The following is a 20,347-nucleotide window of genomic DNA, read 5'->3' on the forward strand; positions in this document are numbered from 1 at the left end:
TTCCCCCAAAGGGAGGCCTGCGAGGGACCTTGGACTGTAAACAAACATGACAAGCTGCCACATAGTCCTGGATGTTCGAGAGCAAAGAAGGCCACCAGAAATAGCATTGCAGAAGATCCATAGTATTGACCCCACGATGTCTCACCAATGGCGAGTCATGGCACATATGGAGGACTCTTCATAAGGTCTTTGGTAGATATGTATTTACTGGAACCATGATAATAGCACCAGTCTTCTTTTTGCATATAATATTGTACACTTCATTGTTGACATTCTGGTATGTGAAGTCTGGTCTCATGGCGGACCTGTTAGATGAATTCATAATGACCTGCACAAACAAGGCTTTGCTGTACTAAAGTGCTGTGTTTTCTGAGGTTCCTTCCGAGACAAAGGGTCCGCTCTGAGGTTCACCCTCCTTGGGATAAAATTGAAGACCATATTGAAGCGTGAAAATAAATGAGCCTAACGAGCCTGCCGGCTGTTCCGGGTCGGGGAATACTGAAGGGCCTTGAGGTTATGGTGATCTGTGCGAACCTCTACCGGATACTTGGCTCCCAACAAAAAGTGCCTCCACTCCTCGAATGCTCTTTTGATGGCCAGTAATTCTTTCTCCAGCACTGTCTAATTGAGTTCTGAGGAGGGGAGAGTTTTGGAGAGGTAAGCCACCAGGCATTCCTCACCCTGATCAATCTCCTGTAGCAAAACGGCACCAAGAGCTTAATGTGATGCGTCTGTTTCTACTATGAATCTCTTATCCTGATCAGGGGTTACAAGAATCGGGACCTGGAAAATAGTCTTGAGAGTCTGAAATGCCTCTTGAGCCTCTGACGACCAACAAAAGGTGCTGTCCTTCATTAATAAGGTTGTGATCGGACGGATGATTGAGGAAAATGCCAGAAGTTGGCAAATCCTATGAATCGCTGGATGTTCTTAACTGATACCGGGGTTGGCCAATCCACCACCGCCAAAACTTTAACTGGGTCCATGGAAATACCATTTGCTGTAAGCACATAACCTACATAACCTAGGTAGATGACCTTGTTTTGGTGGAATTCGCATTTCTCCAACTTGCATAAGAGTTGCTCCTGTCGTAAGCGTCTAAGGACTTCTTGCACGTGTTGGACATTTTCGGTTGTGGAAAAGACTAGAATGACGTCTAGATATAATGCAGAAGAATGTCTGCAAATACCTGATCCATATATCGCTGGGAAACGGCAGGGGCATTGGAAAGGCCAAACTGCACCACACTGTATTCAAAATGCCCAAAGGACGTGCAGAAAACAATTAATTTTCTATTAATCCCTGGCCTTGATACGAATGAGATGAGATGCCCTTCACATCCAATTTCGTGTAGATGGTAGCCCCCTTCACCGCCTCAAGAATATCGGGTATCAATGGCATCAGATACTTATCTGGGATGGTGATTCTATTAAGACCACGTTTTATTTATTTTTTTTTTCTTCGGGATAAAGAATGACGCCCCAGCAGGGGAGGTAGATTCTGTGATTAACCCATGCTGTAAATTGGTCTGCAGATATACCTTCAATACCTCCTTCTCCTTGGCTGAATGGAAACTCAAGCGGCCGAAGGGGCTGGTCTGGCATTAGACTTATCTCTCAATCATTTCTCCTATGCAGGGACAACTCTGAGAACAGGGACGTGGTGAACACCTCTGAATACTGCTGAAAACTGTCTAGCATTCCCTGGACATGGTTTAGCATAGTTGGTTTGTTGGTGTTGGCGCAAGAAAAAGGAGTGTAGAATCCTATAGATCCCTGTGATAAACAGTGGGTGAGACAATGTTCAGAACCTAGGAAGAAGGTACCAGCGGATCAGTTGATGTATGGGTTATGAAACCTTAGCCAGGGAGACCTAGAATAACAGGGCAGTGAGCAACACTAATGATATCAAAAGTGATTTCCTCAGTGTGTGTCGTGATCTGCATTTGTAACAAGTGTCTGTTCTCAAATTGGTACCGAAGTAAGGGGGACTACCATCCACGCTCTTTATAGGTATACAGATCTTCTTGGCGAGGCAGACCCTGGCTTTGAGCCCAATGATCTTCCACAAAGTTACTCGCTGCTCTGCTATCCACTAAAGAGGGTATTTGTATGAATTGCAAAGGTCCATACTTAAATGAGAACAACCATGGGAGCATCCAGAAGTTCCATCTGGGGTATGGTGTCCTGGGAACCTGAGATTTGTACCCCAATTGCGGTTCCCCCTACGATCGGGTTCCTGCATGTCCCGACTTCATGGAGGCGCATTCTCTTACCAAATGCTCTTTAGATCCGCAATACATACATGGATCTAAGGTCTGTCTGCGATTCCATTCCTCCAGTGACAGAGGTCTGCTAGCCACTCCCAACTGCATTGGCTCGTCCAGAGGAAGGGGTTTTGAAGCTTGTGGTGGATTATAGCTACTGGGACAATGAGCCCTGCTCCTAGGTCTTTCCTGTAGGCGATAATCAAGTTGCATTACCAACGTAATCATCTCAGCCCAATTGACTGACTGGGGGACTCGTGAGACCTCATCCTTCAGATCCTCGGAAAGGCCTCTCCTAAAAAGGGTTAAGGCATCATCCGGCCGAGCTTTGTCTGCTGCCATTTGTTTAAAGCGGGTAATATATGTGAGGAGGTCCTGAGATTCTTGCCTAAAATCCAACAAATGTTCTTTTGATGCCACAGTGATCGCTTGTCTCCCAAACATAGCTTTCAGACTATTGGTGAAAGCGGGATAAGAGTCTAGAATAGGATTACTGGATAAAGGTCCAGGCAGTAATTCTGAGCTCTGGGAGCCTGTACCATTTGTTGACGTAGTACGGCATTTTCCTGTTTTAATCCCTGAACTTCAAGAGTCAGGGACTGCACGGCTGACGCAAGCTGTTGCATCTGGTCCATGGTTAGTCTGAGTATTGGGCGTCACTGTCAAACCCATGCACAGAAAAGGGACCAGAATCTGGTATAAAGGCTCATGCACTAACCTGAACCAGATGAACGTGTCGTGCAGATAAAGGAAATATCTAGTGACTCTGTGCCCTCCACTCTGTTAAACAGAGCGGTGAGAACTGAGGCCCCAGAGAAACCCTCTGGGGAAGAAAACCCTGTTGATGCGTGGATCTCGGGATCACTTCAGGTGGAAATTCTGGTGTTGAGCTGGAGAAGTCTTGACTCCTGTGTCTATTCTGGAAACTGGAACTGAACTTCTGGGGGTGTGAGAGAGGAAAGGGTGAGTATATGTAAGTCTCACTCTATGTGTAGCAATACAGAGAAGAATTACCCTAAATGAGAAGAGGTTACAGAAGACTGTGTGGTTAACTCTGTATGAAGGATTGTAATGTAGAGAGAGAGAGAACACAAAGCGTACGGAGGCAGCTCTCTGCGGGTTCCCGGCCTATAATGCAATGAAGGCTGGAGACCGGAGGACAGCTCTTCTAACGGATCGAAACAGCGGAGCGTTAGAATATAGGCAGACGGAATTCTGGAGGTTAGTGTGAAACAAAACACAAGGGGTGGACATACCATTGCTAGGCAATGGATGCACCTCGGAGAGAAACCAGGAAATCCTTGCTGTGGTTCATTGCGGCCGGGAAGAGATGCCGTAGTGGATGGCTAGAAAGGGAAAGCGAGAGTTAGTGATCATAGAATACCAAGGAAGGCAAGTTCTAAGCCCTAGATTTCGCACTTGTGGAGCGTCCTGCTTGAAGAGTAGCGACACACTGCTGCCTGGGTGCTGACTTCAGATATGCTTTCTGCATACTCCCACGGGGTGTAGCCACAGTCAAAAGCGGCGAAAATGCTGTAACGCGCCCTGCAGAACAGGCCAGTAACCAGGGCAGCATGACGCCAACTCCACCAGAGAGACCATCGTCCTCTCTGAGCCCTGACACATGCTCCTTCACATTCAGTAGCACTTCCCCCTCACCAACGAATACCTCATCTTGTCCATTGCCTGTATAATTATCCTCCATGCTCCTCTGCACCGCTTTTTCTCCTCCTGGCCTATTGGTCTGCCACACTCCGCTCCTCTGAACTGACCCAAACAGTCCACAACTTCCTGTCTCCCAGGTCTCCCTTGATCGTGCTGTTCTCCTCCCATTGAGTGTGCTTCCTCACTTGTTCCCCATGCCACTCCCTCCCTATTCCCCCCCCCCTCCTGAAAGGTAGTACAAACATCAAAAGCCACAAAAGGAAGTCTAAGCCCCACCCCTTTCCTGTGTGCGGGTCCACCGGTGTGCAATGGTGGCATGTGTGGTGAGTCATGTCCCACTTGGTGTGAGGGCATCGTAGACTTGTCAGTCCACTTGGTTGACTAAGGAGCTGTTCTGCAGTTCTCCCCCAGGTAATCGTAATGTCTTTGGAGTGTTTCATGTATATGCGGTCCTCCAGTGGTGTTTGTGGTTCTGGCTCGCTCAGCAACCTCCTCCATTTGTTGCTGGTTGAGGTTAAAAGATTCCTGGTCACTGGATGTATCTTTAATGTGGTTGATTTTATTTCTATCGCGCTCATACACAAGTGTTTCAGAGTGCTGCAAGGGAAGTGGAACAGAGGAGAAACAAACAATGATCTTACTAGGCCCAGTGATATTGAGAACGCAGAAGTGCATGGTAGAGGGGGAGAGGGAGAAGTGCATGGAAGGGGGAACAAAGAGTGCGGAGCAAGGAGGGAGAAAAACCATGAATGATAAATTAATAAATAAAAAGGCAACAGTCTTCCAGAAGAAATGAAGCATATCAGGCCAGCATTATGTGAGATGGGTATGGGGGATTGACAGTAGCACTGTTTGCACACAAGCTGGCACTAAAAGAATGGGTGTTGTCACCTTGCCCCTGTTAGGTCTCCCATCACAAGCTACGAGGGGTCCCCATCCCCACTTCACAAGGTCTGCAGACCACGACACATGCAGTAGCGGAATGACCCACTACCATACACAATTCACACCAAATGGGTATGGTGACAGACAAAATATATATTGCATGACAAGTTTAAAAAATACTGGACTTATGCATCCATTAGGCCAACCCGGCAGATTTCTGACAACAAGGTGGATTGCAAAAATTACAGCATGTGGTGATACTAATCACCACATGCAGTAATTACTGCAGAAAATCTGCATCTTTCTTAATGAGGAACATCTGAGACACCTGTGACACTGCCACTTCCTTTCATCTCAGGAGGATAGCTCAGGGACAACACTCTCGCCTTGGAAGCAAGATGACGCAGTGCAACACAGGTTCGTGTTTTTATTTATTTCACACACCCCACCCCGGGTCCACGCTTAGAAACGTCTGGGTATTAAGCACGTTATAAATAACCAATCATCAATATTTTCATCACAGGAACACTGGTGCTACCCCAATGGAAAATCAAAATGTCATGCTAGTTTAAGGTGAGCTCCATAACCCACCAAAACTTTGGGCCTCAGTAAATCTACTGAGATACCACCAAACTGTATGACTTAACGGTACTTGGTCCGGCAGTATTACCACCAGAGTACAAGTGGTGGTGTTAATCCCCATTTAATTGTATTCCATGAGACTACATGGGGGGATTTGGCAGAATTACTGTGGCTGTAAATCTGCTGAAATTTGTAAAGGTGGCAGATTTACCTCCAGCTCATAGTTGGAGATGAGTCCTCCAACTTTCCATCAAACTCATAGTTGGGGGAGTCTGGTAAAGCAGCGGTAATGGTATTACCCCTGCATTTGTTTTCCCACACCGCCCAACTCCTAATGAGACCATTTATATTTAATTTGCATAGTGCTAAATTAAAGAGCTGTTTCAAGGTACAGGGGGAACGGTACACATAAAAGGGAGGATGGAAACAAGGGTAGACTGGTAGTATTTGTGCATTTAAAAAAAGACTGTAAAGTATATAGTACAAAACATTCCTGCGTCATTATATGCAAAGAGAATTACAAGAATCAGTTCAACAACAGTGTAGTAAAAATAGACTTTGGACTCATTACAAGCATGATGGTGTGGAAAGACAGTGGTAACGTGGCAGTAATTCCGTTACTGCTGCATTACCGCAACACTGTTCTGCAGTTTTGGTGGGGAGTTAGAGGATTTTCCTCCAGAAAAACCTGCCACCTTAGCACCAAAATATTGGCAGACTTGCTGCATATAAAATTACTGCCGGTGGTAATTACACCGAAATCCTGTTGGAGTCCTTATAAAAAATGGGGATTTAGAGTGCCTAACACCACTTGCAATCTAATGGTAAATCCACCGGACCAAGTGGCAGTAACAGCAATTCAGTTTGGGGATATTCTGGCAAATCTACCACCGCAATCCCTCAAAACCTGTAATGAGACCCTTCGAGTAAACCGATGGAGGGCCTTTCCTGGTATTTGCTCCAATCTATGATCATGAATACAGAAGTGTGTAAAGTCCAAGATTAAGGAAATTATGAGTAGGGCGTTATGACCGAGGGAAGGCTCTTGTGCGTGCTCAGGAAAAGCTTTTTTTAAACCCTTTATTTCAAGGAACGTTTGCATCTGAAGTAGTTGACTTAAATTCTCAAATGGGGGCTGTTCATTCGCACTTCTAGAGGTTCTTACTGCAAACAGTATTTCCTCTTGCAGTTTTGTCTTTAAGCATGACCCTCGACTTTAAGGGAGCGATCAAAAGAGCCTCCAGATTGAACTGTAGAAGATCAATGGAGGAAGCGTGTGTAGGGCTTGCCTGTGGTCTGTAGTATCTGCAGGTTATGCACGGTCACTATTTTATGGGCCTCATCATGAGTTGGCAGTATCCCAACTGGGATACCTCCCAACTTTATTTGCGTTACAGCGTAATTACTGCCAGATCACAGGTTGGGCGGTAAACGTAATTCCCTATTGGACCCAATGGGATGGGTCCTAAGCGCAATTAGGGTGCGTGAATTGTGCCCGAAAATAGGCGTTAAGTCAGCGGGGGGTAAATTTTGCTAGACTTGTGATTGGGCGGACCCTTAAATGCGGTGGTAATGGCGCCGTATTTAAAGGCTAATGCCCAACTCGTGACGAGGCCCTATGTTTTGAGAGCAGGGACTCTGCAATTGGCTACTTTAAAGAGACATTGGACCGACCAACTGTACTGAATGCTTGGCCTGTGGGGCCGCATGTAAGATGGTTCTTCATTTTGTATTCTGCGCCAGATGCAATGACCCTGCATACTCCAATTTTCATACTAATTTAAATCTTTTATATTTTGTAGCCAAGTACTTGCACTGGGCATGGCTGTGAAGGATGAGCGTGTCTTATTAAATAACAAATGTTACTTATAGCTCATGATCAGGGTATTACGTTGTTGGCTTTTTGTTTTTTACATTTGGTTTTAACTGCAATTTTATGAGTAATGTAATGGGCTTTGATGTTGAAAGTTTATATGCATATATTTAATGTTGTCACTGCTTGAGGACATTATGGTTTCAGCTCCCTGTTCAAATGTGGCATACTGTAGCATGCATCATACAACTCCTTCCAGAGGCAAAGCAAGTTCAGAGGGCTTACAGGTGGGTCCCACAGCTCCTGACCAAATCCTTGATCTAGAGTCCTGCTTCTACCTGTCCCTTACTTGCGCTCACTCCCCTACTTATAGCCATGATGAAACCTCATAACCATGGGCCTCTTGCTACTTCTTCAGGAACCTGACTCTGCTCTGGATCCTCAAGCACCTCCTTAATCACTTGATGCTCACACCTGCCCCCAGCAATCTCTCACACTCCTTTTCTGTAGGGTGTGTCTCGCCCACTGTACCACTTTATGGTGCACCTTTTACCAGCACCTGCTGCTCCACCTATTCTGCCCCTCCTTGCACTAGCCACCTCTCATCCATCGACCTCCTCGGCTCCCCCAGCCACTGCTCCCCATAATTCTTCAAATTCATGACCTCTACAGATGTGTGTGGCTTTCACTCTCTAAACACGTTTGGCTGTTTTCCAATATGCATATCAGGTCTTGGTAACCGAGGATGTGGATCCCTGCATCCTCTGGACCAATGATATTTTATGCCAGTCCACCATCCAAGGGTGGATTGGGAACCAAAAGAGGCCCTGGAAATAAATTTGAAATTGGCCCTATATTACACATTTTCAGCAAGCCCAACCCTTTTCCTATGAGAACATTTGGAAATACCACACTAAAGGGGCCCAGGGTGCAGAGGCCCACCGGGAAATCTCCAGAGTTCCCTATGGGCAGTCCACCCCTGCCACCATCTTAGATTAAGTCGGCATTATGTAATTCACAAACGTTCCACACCAGTCAGGCAAACGTACTCTTGGCAATCCCTGAATGTGAATGGTTTCACCATTATGGTGCAGATAAGCTTGGTTAGCACGGTTGGGCTAGTACAGTTTCCCGGCACTGCTCTTCCACTGCAGAGCTTGCCCTAAAGGGACTGAGTCCTTAATAAAGGGGTAGATGTTTTGCTGGGGCTCATTTGTTAGTATTTAAGTGTGTCAACGACCAACTTCATGGCCAAGAATTCATGTATAAGTGCTGCAAAGTTAGTTTCTTGAGATGCAAAGTCTGACTGAAAAATACCTTCTACCCAAGATCGAAATTGCAAAAATACTAATCCAGGGTCTACTCTGGAGATGTTTGTTAGTAGAACTAGGGGCTCCTTGAAATTGAGACGAAGGACTGGAGGTTGATGGCAAAAGCCTCCTCTGTTTTGGCAGTACAGACTAGCCAACTCATCATGGATCCCTCGAGTTTATTCAACAGGTGCCCAGCAAACCTTGAAAAGTTAAGTATAAACCTCCATTAATAGCCAACTAATGCGAGCAATGCCCAGAGGTCCCTTTTGGTTTGCAGCGTCGGGAACAACAGCACAGCTTCATCATTGCTTCCTGTGGTTGCACACTGCCTGTTGACAGTAAAGCCAAGGTATTTATGGTGGACGGGTGCAGATGGCCCTTCTGTTGGTTGCAGGTAAGTCCAGCCTTCCTTGGACTCTGTGTAACCTGGTCTAGGCCTTTTATATGTTCAGGCTAAATCTGACTATAGCTGATTATTTATTTGTGGTTCAGTTCAAATGACCTTTTCACATACATTCCAGTAGTTCCATCAGAATTATAGCAAATTAATAACAATCTATCATTAATAGAAAGACAAATAATTTTAAAACCACAAAACATTTCCTAAAAACAAGTCCAAATGCCAACAATGATGTCCTCTGAAGTATTATCAGCCTTGTCTCATAAGAAAGTAGGAATAACAAACAGTAAAAATGGCAGATATATCAAATGTAAGCATCCAGTAACGTTTCCACATGCCTCCATATCCTGTCAAGTGCAATATGCAAGCCCCAATCCGCATTTAAACAATAGCATGAATGATCATCTCATCTAGGTCTAGTTTGAGGCTGTTGAAGTCACAGGCCAAATGATGAACGACAGTTGCAATGCCACCTGTTTTCCTACTCGCCTGATTATGGGTCAAAGGGTATTTACATCATGCAGTATTCTTTCAGTTAATATGTGGTTGGATTTGGCCTAAAAAGAAATCTGCCCATTTTAACGTCGACCCAAATGGTGGAGGTAAAAACTGTGGAAACCCCCCTAGGATCCAACCATCTTCATGCGAAGTGATGTGCTAGTGCATTCCCCTACACACATGAGAACAACAATGCAGTGGGAGGGTCCTGAGGCTGTGCCAAACTGGATATCTCAAATGTCCACCTTCACAATCCCTTTGCAACATAACGCACGCAAGGGTCAAAACTGACCCTTCTCTGGATTACTGTACTTGGAAGAGTAGCAGTGCGATCAACAACTGCATGGTATTCATTACCAGCCCCAAACTGGGATGGAAATTGATTTTTTTCTGTGCATAAAAAGAACATCCACATTTTCAAAAATGCTGTATGCAGTGTTAAGAGTATCCACGTGTTTCACTGCCGCAAGGGCAGTAGCGTTGTAGGGATACAGATTCCCTAGATTTCCAAATGCTGTAACAATAATTCACATGGAAATCCGGTTGAAAAATCAAAATCCACTAAACGAGCGAAGAATGAAGGACGTTTTGTGGGTGTGAATGTTGGTTTCAGATCTAATTAAGGACACTATTTGTCAATACCCAGTTTGGTGGTGCCATGTGTGGTTTTGCTTTTGGAAAAATGGATCTGGGGAGCTAGGTGTTGAGGCCTGGTCACACCTCCACACCCACAAATGACGCAGGACACCGCTGGCTCACATTTTATCTATTTATTCTCCATAACACAAGTGCCTTTCCCTCAGTTGTCTCCACCTTGCTCCACCCTCCATCCTCCCTCCTCCCTCCTCCCTCTTGCAGTCTGTGTCCTCTTAAAGTCTCTTGTGGTCTCTTACAGTCTATATTTGCTCGATGAGAACTGGGGGCCTCTGTATGATACATTGTGAGCAGCAGGGTGACTCACGAGTCTCTCCGTCCGGGGCTCTGACCGGCGGATCGTTGATCTCTCTGGAACTAGGCTCCTCCTCTTCTCCCGTTGTCAAGGGGTCAGTATCAGCCTCTTCTTGCTGGAGCTTGCGGAAGAACGACGCATTGTGGGTTATCGCTCCTTCCGCTCCCATCACAGTGACCATTGGCCCTTTACTTCAGGGACCAGAAGTGGCTCTGGTGCGTTCCTTGCATTGTCTTCCTTTGTCTTTGTCTGATGATTACAACTTTGCCAATCAGCAGCTGATGTTCTTTCGCCCTCTTTTTCTGATCCATCCACTCCTTCGCTCTCCTCCACTTCTCTGCCTCGTTCTCTGATTTCTGCGTCTTTCTCTGGGCTGTAATCTTCCAGCTGTGGTAGCTGGGTCCGTGGCTTGTACTTGATCATCAGCTTTCTGGGTGTCAGTCCTGTTGTCTCATCGGGGGGGGGAGGGTATTCCGATAACTTAACATCTGGGAGATGGCTTGTGGCATTGCCATTTGGTCCACGGCTGCTTTCTGGCGAGTCCTTTTGATGGTGGTTATAAATCATTCTACAATGCTGTTGGCTTGTGGCCATAGTAGTGTGATTCTTTGTTGGCGAAAGGAAGTCTTGGCCTTGGAACAGCAGCCCATTGTCAGTTTTCATGGTGTCTGCACCCCCATTTACTCAATAGTTAATCTATCACTGACATCACATGGTGGAATGCTGTGGACTGTACGTGTTTCACCAGGGAAAGCGTGAATATTCGTCAGTGGTCACTAGGAGGTGGCATGGGTGGCTATTCACTGCTGTCTTTTGGCAAGGCGTGCAGTGCATTAGCGCATCCTCTACAATGGTGTCCATGTACAGGGACCCACACTTGATTCCGGAGTATCTTCTTTGTGTTAGCGAACCCTCTGTGGCCCTCCTGTGTGATGGTCACTAGCGCTTTCCTGAGGCTCTGAGGAAGTGTTCCGTGTTCGGGTGTGTCCCCTGTTAGTCAAGCGTATTGCAACCTTGGATGGTGGAGTCTGCTCTGCTTTTGTCTGCATAGAGAGCACTTGTAATGGCGACGGGTAGAGCGTTGAGCAATAGGTATGCTATGTAGGCGTACGCCTCTTTTCCCGCGTCGTCCTCCGCACTGCCTTCTGGGTGCCAGGATAGATGGTCAGCTGGGTTGGCTTCTCCCCCTGGTTTTTGGACAATGGTATAATAGTACTTCTGTAGTCCAGTACCCCACCGTTCTATGCGTGGGGGCATTTTGGTTTTGGGGTTGCCAAAGAGGAAGAGCAATGTCTGATGGTCTGTGATGAAGACGAATGTCCAGCCGATAATGAAGTGATGGAACTTCTCACACACTCAGATTACTGCTAGGCTCTTCCGTTCAGCCTGGGAATATGCCTGTTCGATCGTGGACAGTGCTCTGCTGGCATAGGCTAGTACCTCTGTGCTGCCCATGTTTGGGTCTATTTGGGCAAGTATGGCCCCCAGGCCCACCGTTGGCTAGTTCATCCTTGATGGTACAGAATGTTCTCTGGCAGTGCTCATCCCACTCGAAGGGGGAAGTCCATTTTGAGAAGTTTCTGGAGGGGGTTTGTGAGAGTGGCATAATGGGGGAGATCGCAGGCACAGTATCCTGCCGTTCATAGGAAAGAGATCAACACTCCAACCTTGTTTAACGGTTCTAGGTTGACAATGGCGCTTATCTTGTCCGGGTCGGCCATAATGCCATGATCAGAGAAGATGTGGCCAAAAAAAGTAGACTGCTTCTTAATGGTGCACTTCGGTCCATTGAGGGTAAGGCCAGCCTTGTGGATGATGTCGCACACTGATCTTAATGCTGCATCATGCTGTTCTTGTGTGAACCCGAACACAAGGATATCGTTGCTATAGTTTAATGCATTTGTGACTGGTGCGATCAGCTGTCGGATTGTTTATTGAAATATTTCGGCTGCAGACAATATTCCAAAGTTAAGCCGCTGGTAGCGAAACAGTACCTTGTGTGTCGTGAATGTGGTTATTGGTCTCGAGGCAGGGTTAATGACCAGCTGGTGATAACCCAGGTTGAGATCTAATTTGGAGAACCAGGTGGCTTGGTCGAGTTTCACCAGCATATCTTCAATTTTGGATCCCAAGCGTCTCTCCCTATGAATTGCAGTGTTGGGGATCTTCATGTCCACACAAAGGCGTAGGTGTCTGTCGGTTTTTGGTGCGACCACCAGGGGGGGTGGGGGGACACCCACGGTGTGGGACCATGTACTCTCTCGATAATATTGTCGGGGAGTAGTTGCAGTTTGCATTACTTGAGCTTGTAGATGGGATTCTATTCTGCGGGGGTGCTGCGGCACTGGTCTTACTGAGGGGTCAATGTGGAGTTTTATGACTGTTTTTTTCAGTTTCCCCACGCCTTTGAATATCTCTGGGAATGCTTCTTTGTGATTGTCTATATCCAATTCACATTGGGACAGCACTCAGACTTTGGGTGTTTGGAGGAAAGCCACGTATGGTTTCTGACGGGTCGTATTGTATGTCGGTGCTAGGGCCTTGTCGTCCGGTAGCTGGGGAGACATCACGCGGTTGTCGGGCTGTGTATGACGTGAATGCTGGTGGTTATCCGTTGCCCTCTGTGTATCGGGTCACAGCTAAACTGGCCAACAGATTGAAGGGGGACAGTTGCTCCCCACTGGAAAATGCGAGCTTGCGAAGGTTGTAGGGGGGGTACATGCTCACAATGGCCTTGTAGGCCCTCTCAATCCTCACGTTAACAGTGGCTCCTGTGTCTAACGAATTGGTTTTGCTGACCCCCGCCCCAACCCCCTATTTGTACTGCCACTTTTGACTCTGTACTGTTGTCCGAGGTGTTGTATATCAGTCGGACACACTCCTTGCTTTATCTGTCTTATTCGTAGTATGATTCTCCTGCTGAGAGTTCTTCTTCAGTCGGGAGATTGTCATACAGGTAATGCATGGTATAGTCTTGCCCATGCCTTTGTTCCTCTGCCTGGTTTGGTAGCAAAGTGGGGAAGTATTCAGGCATGTCGAACTGCTTTCCTGGCGAGTGGATGTTTAGGTTTTCCACTGCTCTTATGAACCCTTGCTGGGTGGGGTATGTTGCTGTGTTTCTTTTTTAGGTAATTCTCCCCCCATCTCTTACATGGTATGGTCGAGGACTAGATGCTTTCAGTGGGTCGTAGCTCTTGATGAATGCTGGCAATGGTGGTGGCCTATAAGTGGGTAGCATCAGTACTTTTTCGCAGCACATCGCTTGGAAGTGATTTTTCTTGCCCACATCTCATGCACATATGCCTGATGGCTGGACATTGGCCTTTGTGTGGAAACTCAAAGTTACACCTGTAGCACTGTCTCTCTGCTAGGGACTGTCGGTTTGTGTTCTATGTTTCTTGGCGATTCGGTGGGCTGGGGTATCTGGTCTGTCCTTGTGGGTTGGTGGCTAGGGCAGCGACCGTGTCTACCTTCTTCGGGTTTTCTATGGCAGCCGCTTGCACATGCACTCTCTCGTACACCCTCGCGAGGTCTGATATTTCTTGTAATGGGAGGGGCTTCTTCAAGAGGTGTTTGCGGAACTGTGAGGATATGCATCCTTCAATTACTCTCAGCCTAATGGCTTCATCGTCTTTGAAGTTTGTTAAATCGCAGTATGTTATTTTCCTTTGAAGTTGGAGGATGAATTGGCCAACTCTCTCGTGTGGTAGTTGTGTACACAGTGTATCTTTCATAGTCCATGTTAGGGAGGACGACTAACTTTCTGTTGATTGCGGCCGTGAGGCGTTGGTATACCGTTTTCTCTTGGGGCGGGGTGGTTTTTATGATCTCCTTTCCCACGAGGTTTGTGAAAATGTTGGGTGCTTCCTGGTTCCCTACGGCTCTCATAGTCCTCGAATTCCTCCATCCACCTCTCCATCTCTGGCCCTGATCTTGCTGTGGCTGTAGTGTGACTGGGTTGGGGCGCCATACAAAAGTGGCTGAGGGTGTGAGGCTTGCACCTGCGTCGGCATGTGCGCCTACATCTATCGCTGGTGGTGCTACCACTGACATGGTACTGGGGGGGGTGTCTTCCTTGTGCGTGGGGGGGGGGCGTGGGGGTTGTGTAGCTGGGAGTGTTCCCTTCTTCCATGTGTATTCCTGTTGTCCTCTGTCATGCCTGATTCCTTCCTATATATTTGTTTCTTGGTATGACTTGAGGCTATGGTGGACCACGTGGCACGCAGCCTTGTTGATGCAGTGTCTTTATTTCTTTTTGCTCCACTCTTTTGTTTATTTTTGAGGTGACAGCCACTCATATTTGCTGTTACGTGGCCTCCCTGATGCGGCATGGCTGTGGGCGTGTGCTGTCCCTTCGCACCATTGTATGCACTTTCACCAAGTGCACTTAGGAGGGAGTGAGGCCGCATGATATTACTATTACGTGGCCTTGTTTCTGAAAGGGAACGATGCGGTGTTACAGCGGGTACCCTCTTGTGCCTTCTGGCCACTCCCTGGCAGTCCTCCTTACCGCAATGATCTAATTTATTACTGTGCTGTCCCTCTCCTCCTCCGGCGCAGTCCTCTTCCTGCCCGGCAATACTGCGGCCTTCCGCTCATCGTCCTCTCTGGTTCGGCCTCCGTCCGGAAAGCTGGATATCCTTGCGGGGGTCGCGCGTCTCCTTTCCACACCGACTGGTGCGATTGTCTCTCGCCTCCGTCCCCCGACTGGTGCAACGTCTTTCTCCTTCGTGGCCTGGCCTTCTCCTTCAGCCCCCGCCCTCCTTGCAGCTATCAGTCACCTCCTCAATGGGCCACGTTTCTCCTCCAGTGGTGTGGGTTACGGCGCTTCGTCGCCAGTTGTTAAGGCCCGGTCACATCTACACACAAATGACACCGGACACCACTGGCTCACGTCTTATCTGTTTATTCTCCAGACACATGTGCCTTTCCCTCAGTTGTCCCATCGCCTCTCACCCCTCCCTCCTGCTGCAGTGTGTGTTCTTAAGGGGCTGCGTTCCTTTTTCCTCCGCAACACTAGGCTATTTAGTTGGCTTCATATTTTGAGAAAGGGTGAAGGAGTAAAGGAGGTCTGATAAAAGCATATTTCAGCAATGCTCGGCCATTGGATCATGGAACTACGGTAGCCGGATTGAAGATGCACGTGTTTGTAACTGAATGAGTGCACAGCTGTGGTAAAATATTCAATAAAATGTAATTTCTAAAAGGAGAATTGGTAAACAAAATCATAGCAACAGCATTATTTAGATATCTGGTCCTCGCCACCAGTCCTACTTGGATTTATCGAAATGAATCCATTTTGCAACTTCTGTTGTGCTGGAACTCTTGTGGGATGGGTGTTGCAAAATGAATCCTCTCTGGTGTCCCCTCACCCACCACCAAGTCCCTTCTCTGATTATCTGGGGTACACCCCTGCACTGTCCTCCCCACACACCGTAAATCCTGCCCTGCAACTTTCACTGCCTTCCTCCCCACCCACTTCCCATCTCTTCCCCAGTCTGCTTGCACCTCCCCCTCCCCCTATGGTTGGCACCAGACTTGTGCTTTGAGGCAGCAGGAAACGCTGTGCTGTGACCACCCCCCCCCCCCCCCCCCACTCTCCCCCGCTCAAACGGCAAGAAGCAGTCACATTTACTCACCTCAGAGTGTGGTGTATTTACTTACATTTAAACGTACTTTTAAACTTTAAAAGTAGGTACATGCACCACCCTAAGAGGTGAGCAAGCAGTCCTTCATGTAACTGCTGCCTCAGCAAACGTGCAGAGGACAAACGCCTGCCCAGAGATGATACGTTTGTGGAAGCTAACGGTTTAACTGCTAGGCTCACCTTTTAGTTGGCCCATACCTCCATTGATTAGCGTTGCTTAGCTTAACTAAATGGCGTGCAAGATGCAGGGCCATAGGCGAGGTAGTGTCTAAGTACATGCATATGAATGGATGCAGTGTGAATGGTTTACATGGATGCGCGTGTGAATGAGAAAGCAGTGTGAATGTTGTTGGTGCTCATGTGAATGACAGAAGCTGCATGGGTACCTGTGTAAATATGCTGTATCGCTGCATGAGTGTATCTGTGTATCTGTGAGGCTGGGGCCAGGGAGGGGCATTAGAGCATGAAAATGTTTTGCCAGGAGAATGCCATGTTTTACTGCCATTTTTGAGCAAAGTCAATTTGAGTTATGTGAAGGAGAGGTTCGAGTGGTGGATAGAGGGTTTGCTGGGGGTACTGCAATGATGCTGGCTCGGTCCTACTGTGGCACCGAATTATGTACTCAGATTCATGACAAAGCAGACATGATGAAAGTTCTAACACGGGGATGGGAAGGGCATGTTTCCTTACTAAGGCATGGCATGGTTTTACTGGTTTTTAGGTCAAATGCAACATAAGTGTTCTTACATAGGCGGGTGGGGTAAGGGTGGCCATTTGTACAGCCTGCAAGAAAAAAACATGAGTTGTTATATTTGGGGGGGAGGGGAGAATTTGTGTAATTTGTTATTTTGATGTTGCTTTCACCAAAGCAATGTGCAGACAACATATTTATATAAAATTCGCTGAACCAAAGTTGGTGCTCATTTATCGACCTCAGATTGGTGGAAGGCTGAGTTGGCCTTGCCAGGATTTGAACATGTGAACTGCAGATCACAGCAGTGAGCTCTCGGCCGGCTGAGCTATCGTGCCAGCGAGGACATGGTCTTACTGTGGCATGGCTTTTTTTACTGCCATCAAGGCAAAGCCAACAGGAACATGTTCTTACATGGGGATATGGCATATATTAGCCGAGCCAGCCTGAAAATGTTTAGTTGCGGTATCATTACTGACATCATGGGCAAAGCAAACTTTAATTTCTGATGTGGAATACTGGCATATGTAGGTGCACCAGAATGGACATGTTTGGGCACAATGAGTATGGGTTTTTTCTTTTTTTTGCACCTGCAGAGAACGGACATACAGTGGGTAAATGTGGGCAAATGTGTTTGGAAATGCACCTCTGCATTGTTGATGACTTGGTATCTAATGGAGTCTTACCCTACAAAACCGATTGTAAACTGTGCGGCTTTTTACCTAATGTATCACAAAGTGTACTGTAAAATGCACCATTTTAATCCCTTATTTACAAATTGTTCTCGGGGGAGATAACCCCTCTGAGCCCACCTTGGTTGATTTGCTCTCTGGATATGCTCGGTAGCTCCTACAAAATCGGCTGGGGGCAGAACAAGCCCAATTCCCTCTTCGAGCTCCCCTTAAAGTAAGCCTTACCACATTAGCTCCAGGCCCGCTTGTTACACAATCCTGGCTATGCCCCTGGTGAGTTGGGATGAAAGATGCATCTAGTGGGCCAAAGGAAGGGGTAATATCTACTCAGCCTCCTGGGCTCAGGATCAACAGCACAATAGGTTTAATAGCCCCACTCACTGCCGGCTTTCAAAACTGCCATCCGGCGCTCCCAAAATTTTGTGGCTGGTTCCGCTGCTGGCCGTCCTCCCATGTCCCATTTCCCCTCACACCCACGTCACCACAGCTCACAAGCCTGCTCCCTATCTCACCATTTCTGCCTCTGCGTATATTGTTCCTGGACAAACCTTGTCCATTCCTGTTTGGGGGATGTTTTCTTGCATAACAGTTTTCTTCACAACGAACACCGGGGGCCCCAGCGCCAGAATCTCCTCGTTATACACATGGAGCAGTAATAACCACAAGAGTCCGAGCGCACCCAGGTTTTCACGCCTTTTTCAAGCAGTGCATGCTTTTTCTAGGCATGAAAAACATCTACAAATTGTCGGAATCCTGCCCCTCTGCCCGTATCAGGATACTGATACCCCAGAGACACATGCAGACTACCAGCATATAGTGGGAAAATCTATGATGGGGATTTGCCGCCAGATGTCCTGAACCCTGGCTGCGAGAACATGATGTCCTCTGGTTTATAATAATTGCACCGTGTTACAGCCCAATCAGAAAGGGCATGGAAGTATGATGGAATTATAAAAAGGGAAATTATAAAAGGGAAATCTATAAGCTTAGCATATACATTTAGCTTTCTGTATGGATGGCTGATTACAGAAGGTATCATTACTATAAAAAAATTGATCTCGCCCTTTCTTTTTTTTTTAAGGTAACTTATATGGACGAGGTACCTCTGATGACAAAGGACAGGTTCTGGCTTTATTGCATGCAATCGAAGCAGCTCAGGTCAATGTATGTGACTATCTTTTCAGTAATATTATTGCCATCGCTATGCCATCCATGGGACTCTAAATCCTTAACCAGGATATGTATAATTTTTGAATAGGGGCTTCCAGTGAACGTCAAACTCATCATTGAAGGCATGGAAGAAGTCGGCTCGAACGGTCTTGATAAACTTGCAGAAGAACGGAAAAGCACGTTTTTAGGTAATGTCGATTACTTTGTGGTGACCGACATCCCGTGGATCAGCAACACGCCAGCCATTACATACGGGGCACGAGGAAATTGTTATTTCTTTCTGGAGGTATGGAATAAAACCTGTTTCGAACATGCAGTTTTCCGTTTTACAAATTTTCAGTGAAAAGGATATATATCGTAATTATTTGCTTTTTTTCAACTGCAATATTGCCTGTGTCCCCCAAGCAATTGATTTTGCTATCAATATGTAAAACAGTACTGAGGTTCCATAAATCGCAGCAGTGTGATACAAAAATCCTGCTGAATGGCACCCTGAAAAAGGAATGCTTCCTCTGTCTGTTTTATGCTCTAAATATTCGGCAATTCTGGGTGAAGTGTCTAACCAACCAAACAAGTATATAAATACATAACAAACCACATTAAAGTGTTGATCAAAGAATATAAGTAGATATTTATACAGTGCTTCATTGACTTTATCTCTAAGAACTGTCTGATACAAGGAAAGCAATTCCTAGTGCTTCGCCCTCACGTGTCTCATAAAACGTGTTCCTGGACAAAAACTAGTATTGTAATGTGCAAGAAATGTGAAAAATCTATTTTTGTTTTGGCTATTAATGGTGCTTCGGCACCATCTCTATCTCAAAACTCTTGCATTAGAGTACAGCTAGGAGGGAGATGGCATGTGAGAAGGGATCCATAATTTGGATGTGCTGCTTGGGTATTTACCCACCCATTTACTGCCCATGGTCCAGCTAATTCGTATGGCCCATCACGCGATCAAGCAGTAGCATAACAGTTTGCCTGCCAGTGTTAATCTAATTCGTCTTCTCAAAGTATCTGGCTTAATTACAGCTGTAAATGTGCTAGAGGCGTAATAAAAATGTCTCAACGAAGGGTGCACCCAGTCACTTGATTTACCTATTCCTTGCTCTGAAATCCTGTTAAACCAAGCATTGACAAAGCCAACAGAAGAATTGGTTTATAAGCACTTTTGTTGGCCAAGTTAGGAGAACTCTTTTCATGAAGCTTAAGGTTAGCCAGGAGGCTAAAGGACGTATAAAGAATAGATTTTTTTTAACTTTCAGTTGGCCACAACCTTTAAGCTTTGGTTTTTAGCATAGGCCATCACTCAAAGAGTAGATATAAGGCTTTTATGTTGAAGTCCATCACCCTGTAATGCAGGGAGCATTTGGAGAGTCACCTTTTGAGTTGTCTTATCCTTCACAAGTTTGAGTTGTTATTGTGGCTACAATACTTTCCTAGTACTGAGACATTTATCCAACCTAAGATATTATATTGTCACTCTTAATTAAACCTTGCTAAACTACAATAGTGTTATAGCTTTTAGGCATGAAGTAGGTTTTAAGACCGTCCTCATTGGTGGCAGTATCCAGTCTTTTTTGTATTGATCCTAAAGCAATTGTATGCAATTGCAGCTCTTGTTTGTGGATTTCATACAATCAAAGAATTTAATTTAGGGCGGATAATGCCATTGCTGCCCTCAGAGCAGGTGCGTCTAAGGGATTAATCAAACTGATTGCTGGACAGTCTTGTGTCTTACGCCAGGGAGGGAGCACATAAGATGTGGCTGTGGCA

The 20,347-nt window shown here is 46.4% G+C and overlaps 1 protein-coding gene across 1 annotated transcript in view; it reads left to right on the forward strand.

The window, feature by feature from the left end:
- The window catches only part of LOC138497337 (cytosolic non-specific dipeptidase-like), a 114,342-nt gene that overhangs the window by 47,160 nt on the left and 46,835 nt on the right, over positions 1 to 20,347 (forward strand). Inside the window, exons 6-7 of the mRNA XM_069620734.1 lie at positions 18,483 to 18,565; positions 18,660 to 18,857. Of these exons, the coding sequence (XP_069476835.1) occupies positions 18,483 to 18,565; positions 18,660 to 18,857 (281 nt within the window). The remainder of the gene's footprint in view (positions 1 to 18,482; positions 18,566 to 18,659; positions 18,858 to 20,347) is intronic.

The sequence above is a fragment of the Ambystoma mexicanum genome, chromosome 5q, assembly GCF_040938575.1.
Source record: "Ambystoma mexicanum isolate Mex_15411 chromosome 5q, UKY_AmexF1_1, whole genome shotgun sequence".
In the NCBI taxonomy this organism is placed as follows: domain Eukaryota; kingdom Metazoa; phylum Chordata; class Amphibia; order Caudata; family Ambystomatidae; genus Ambystoma; species Ambystoma mexicanum.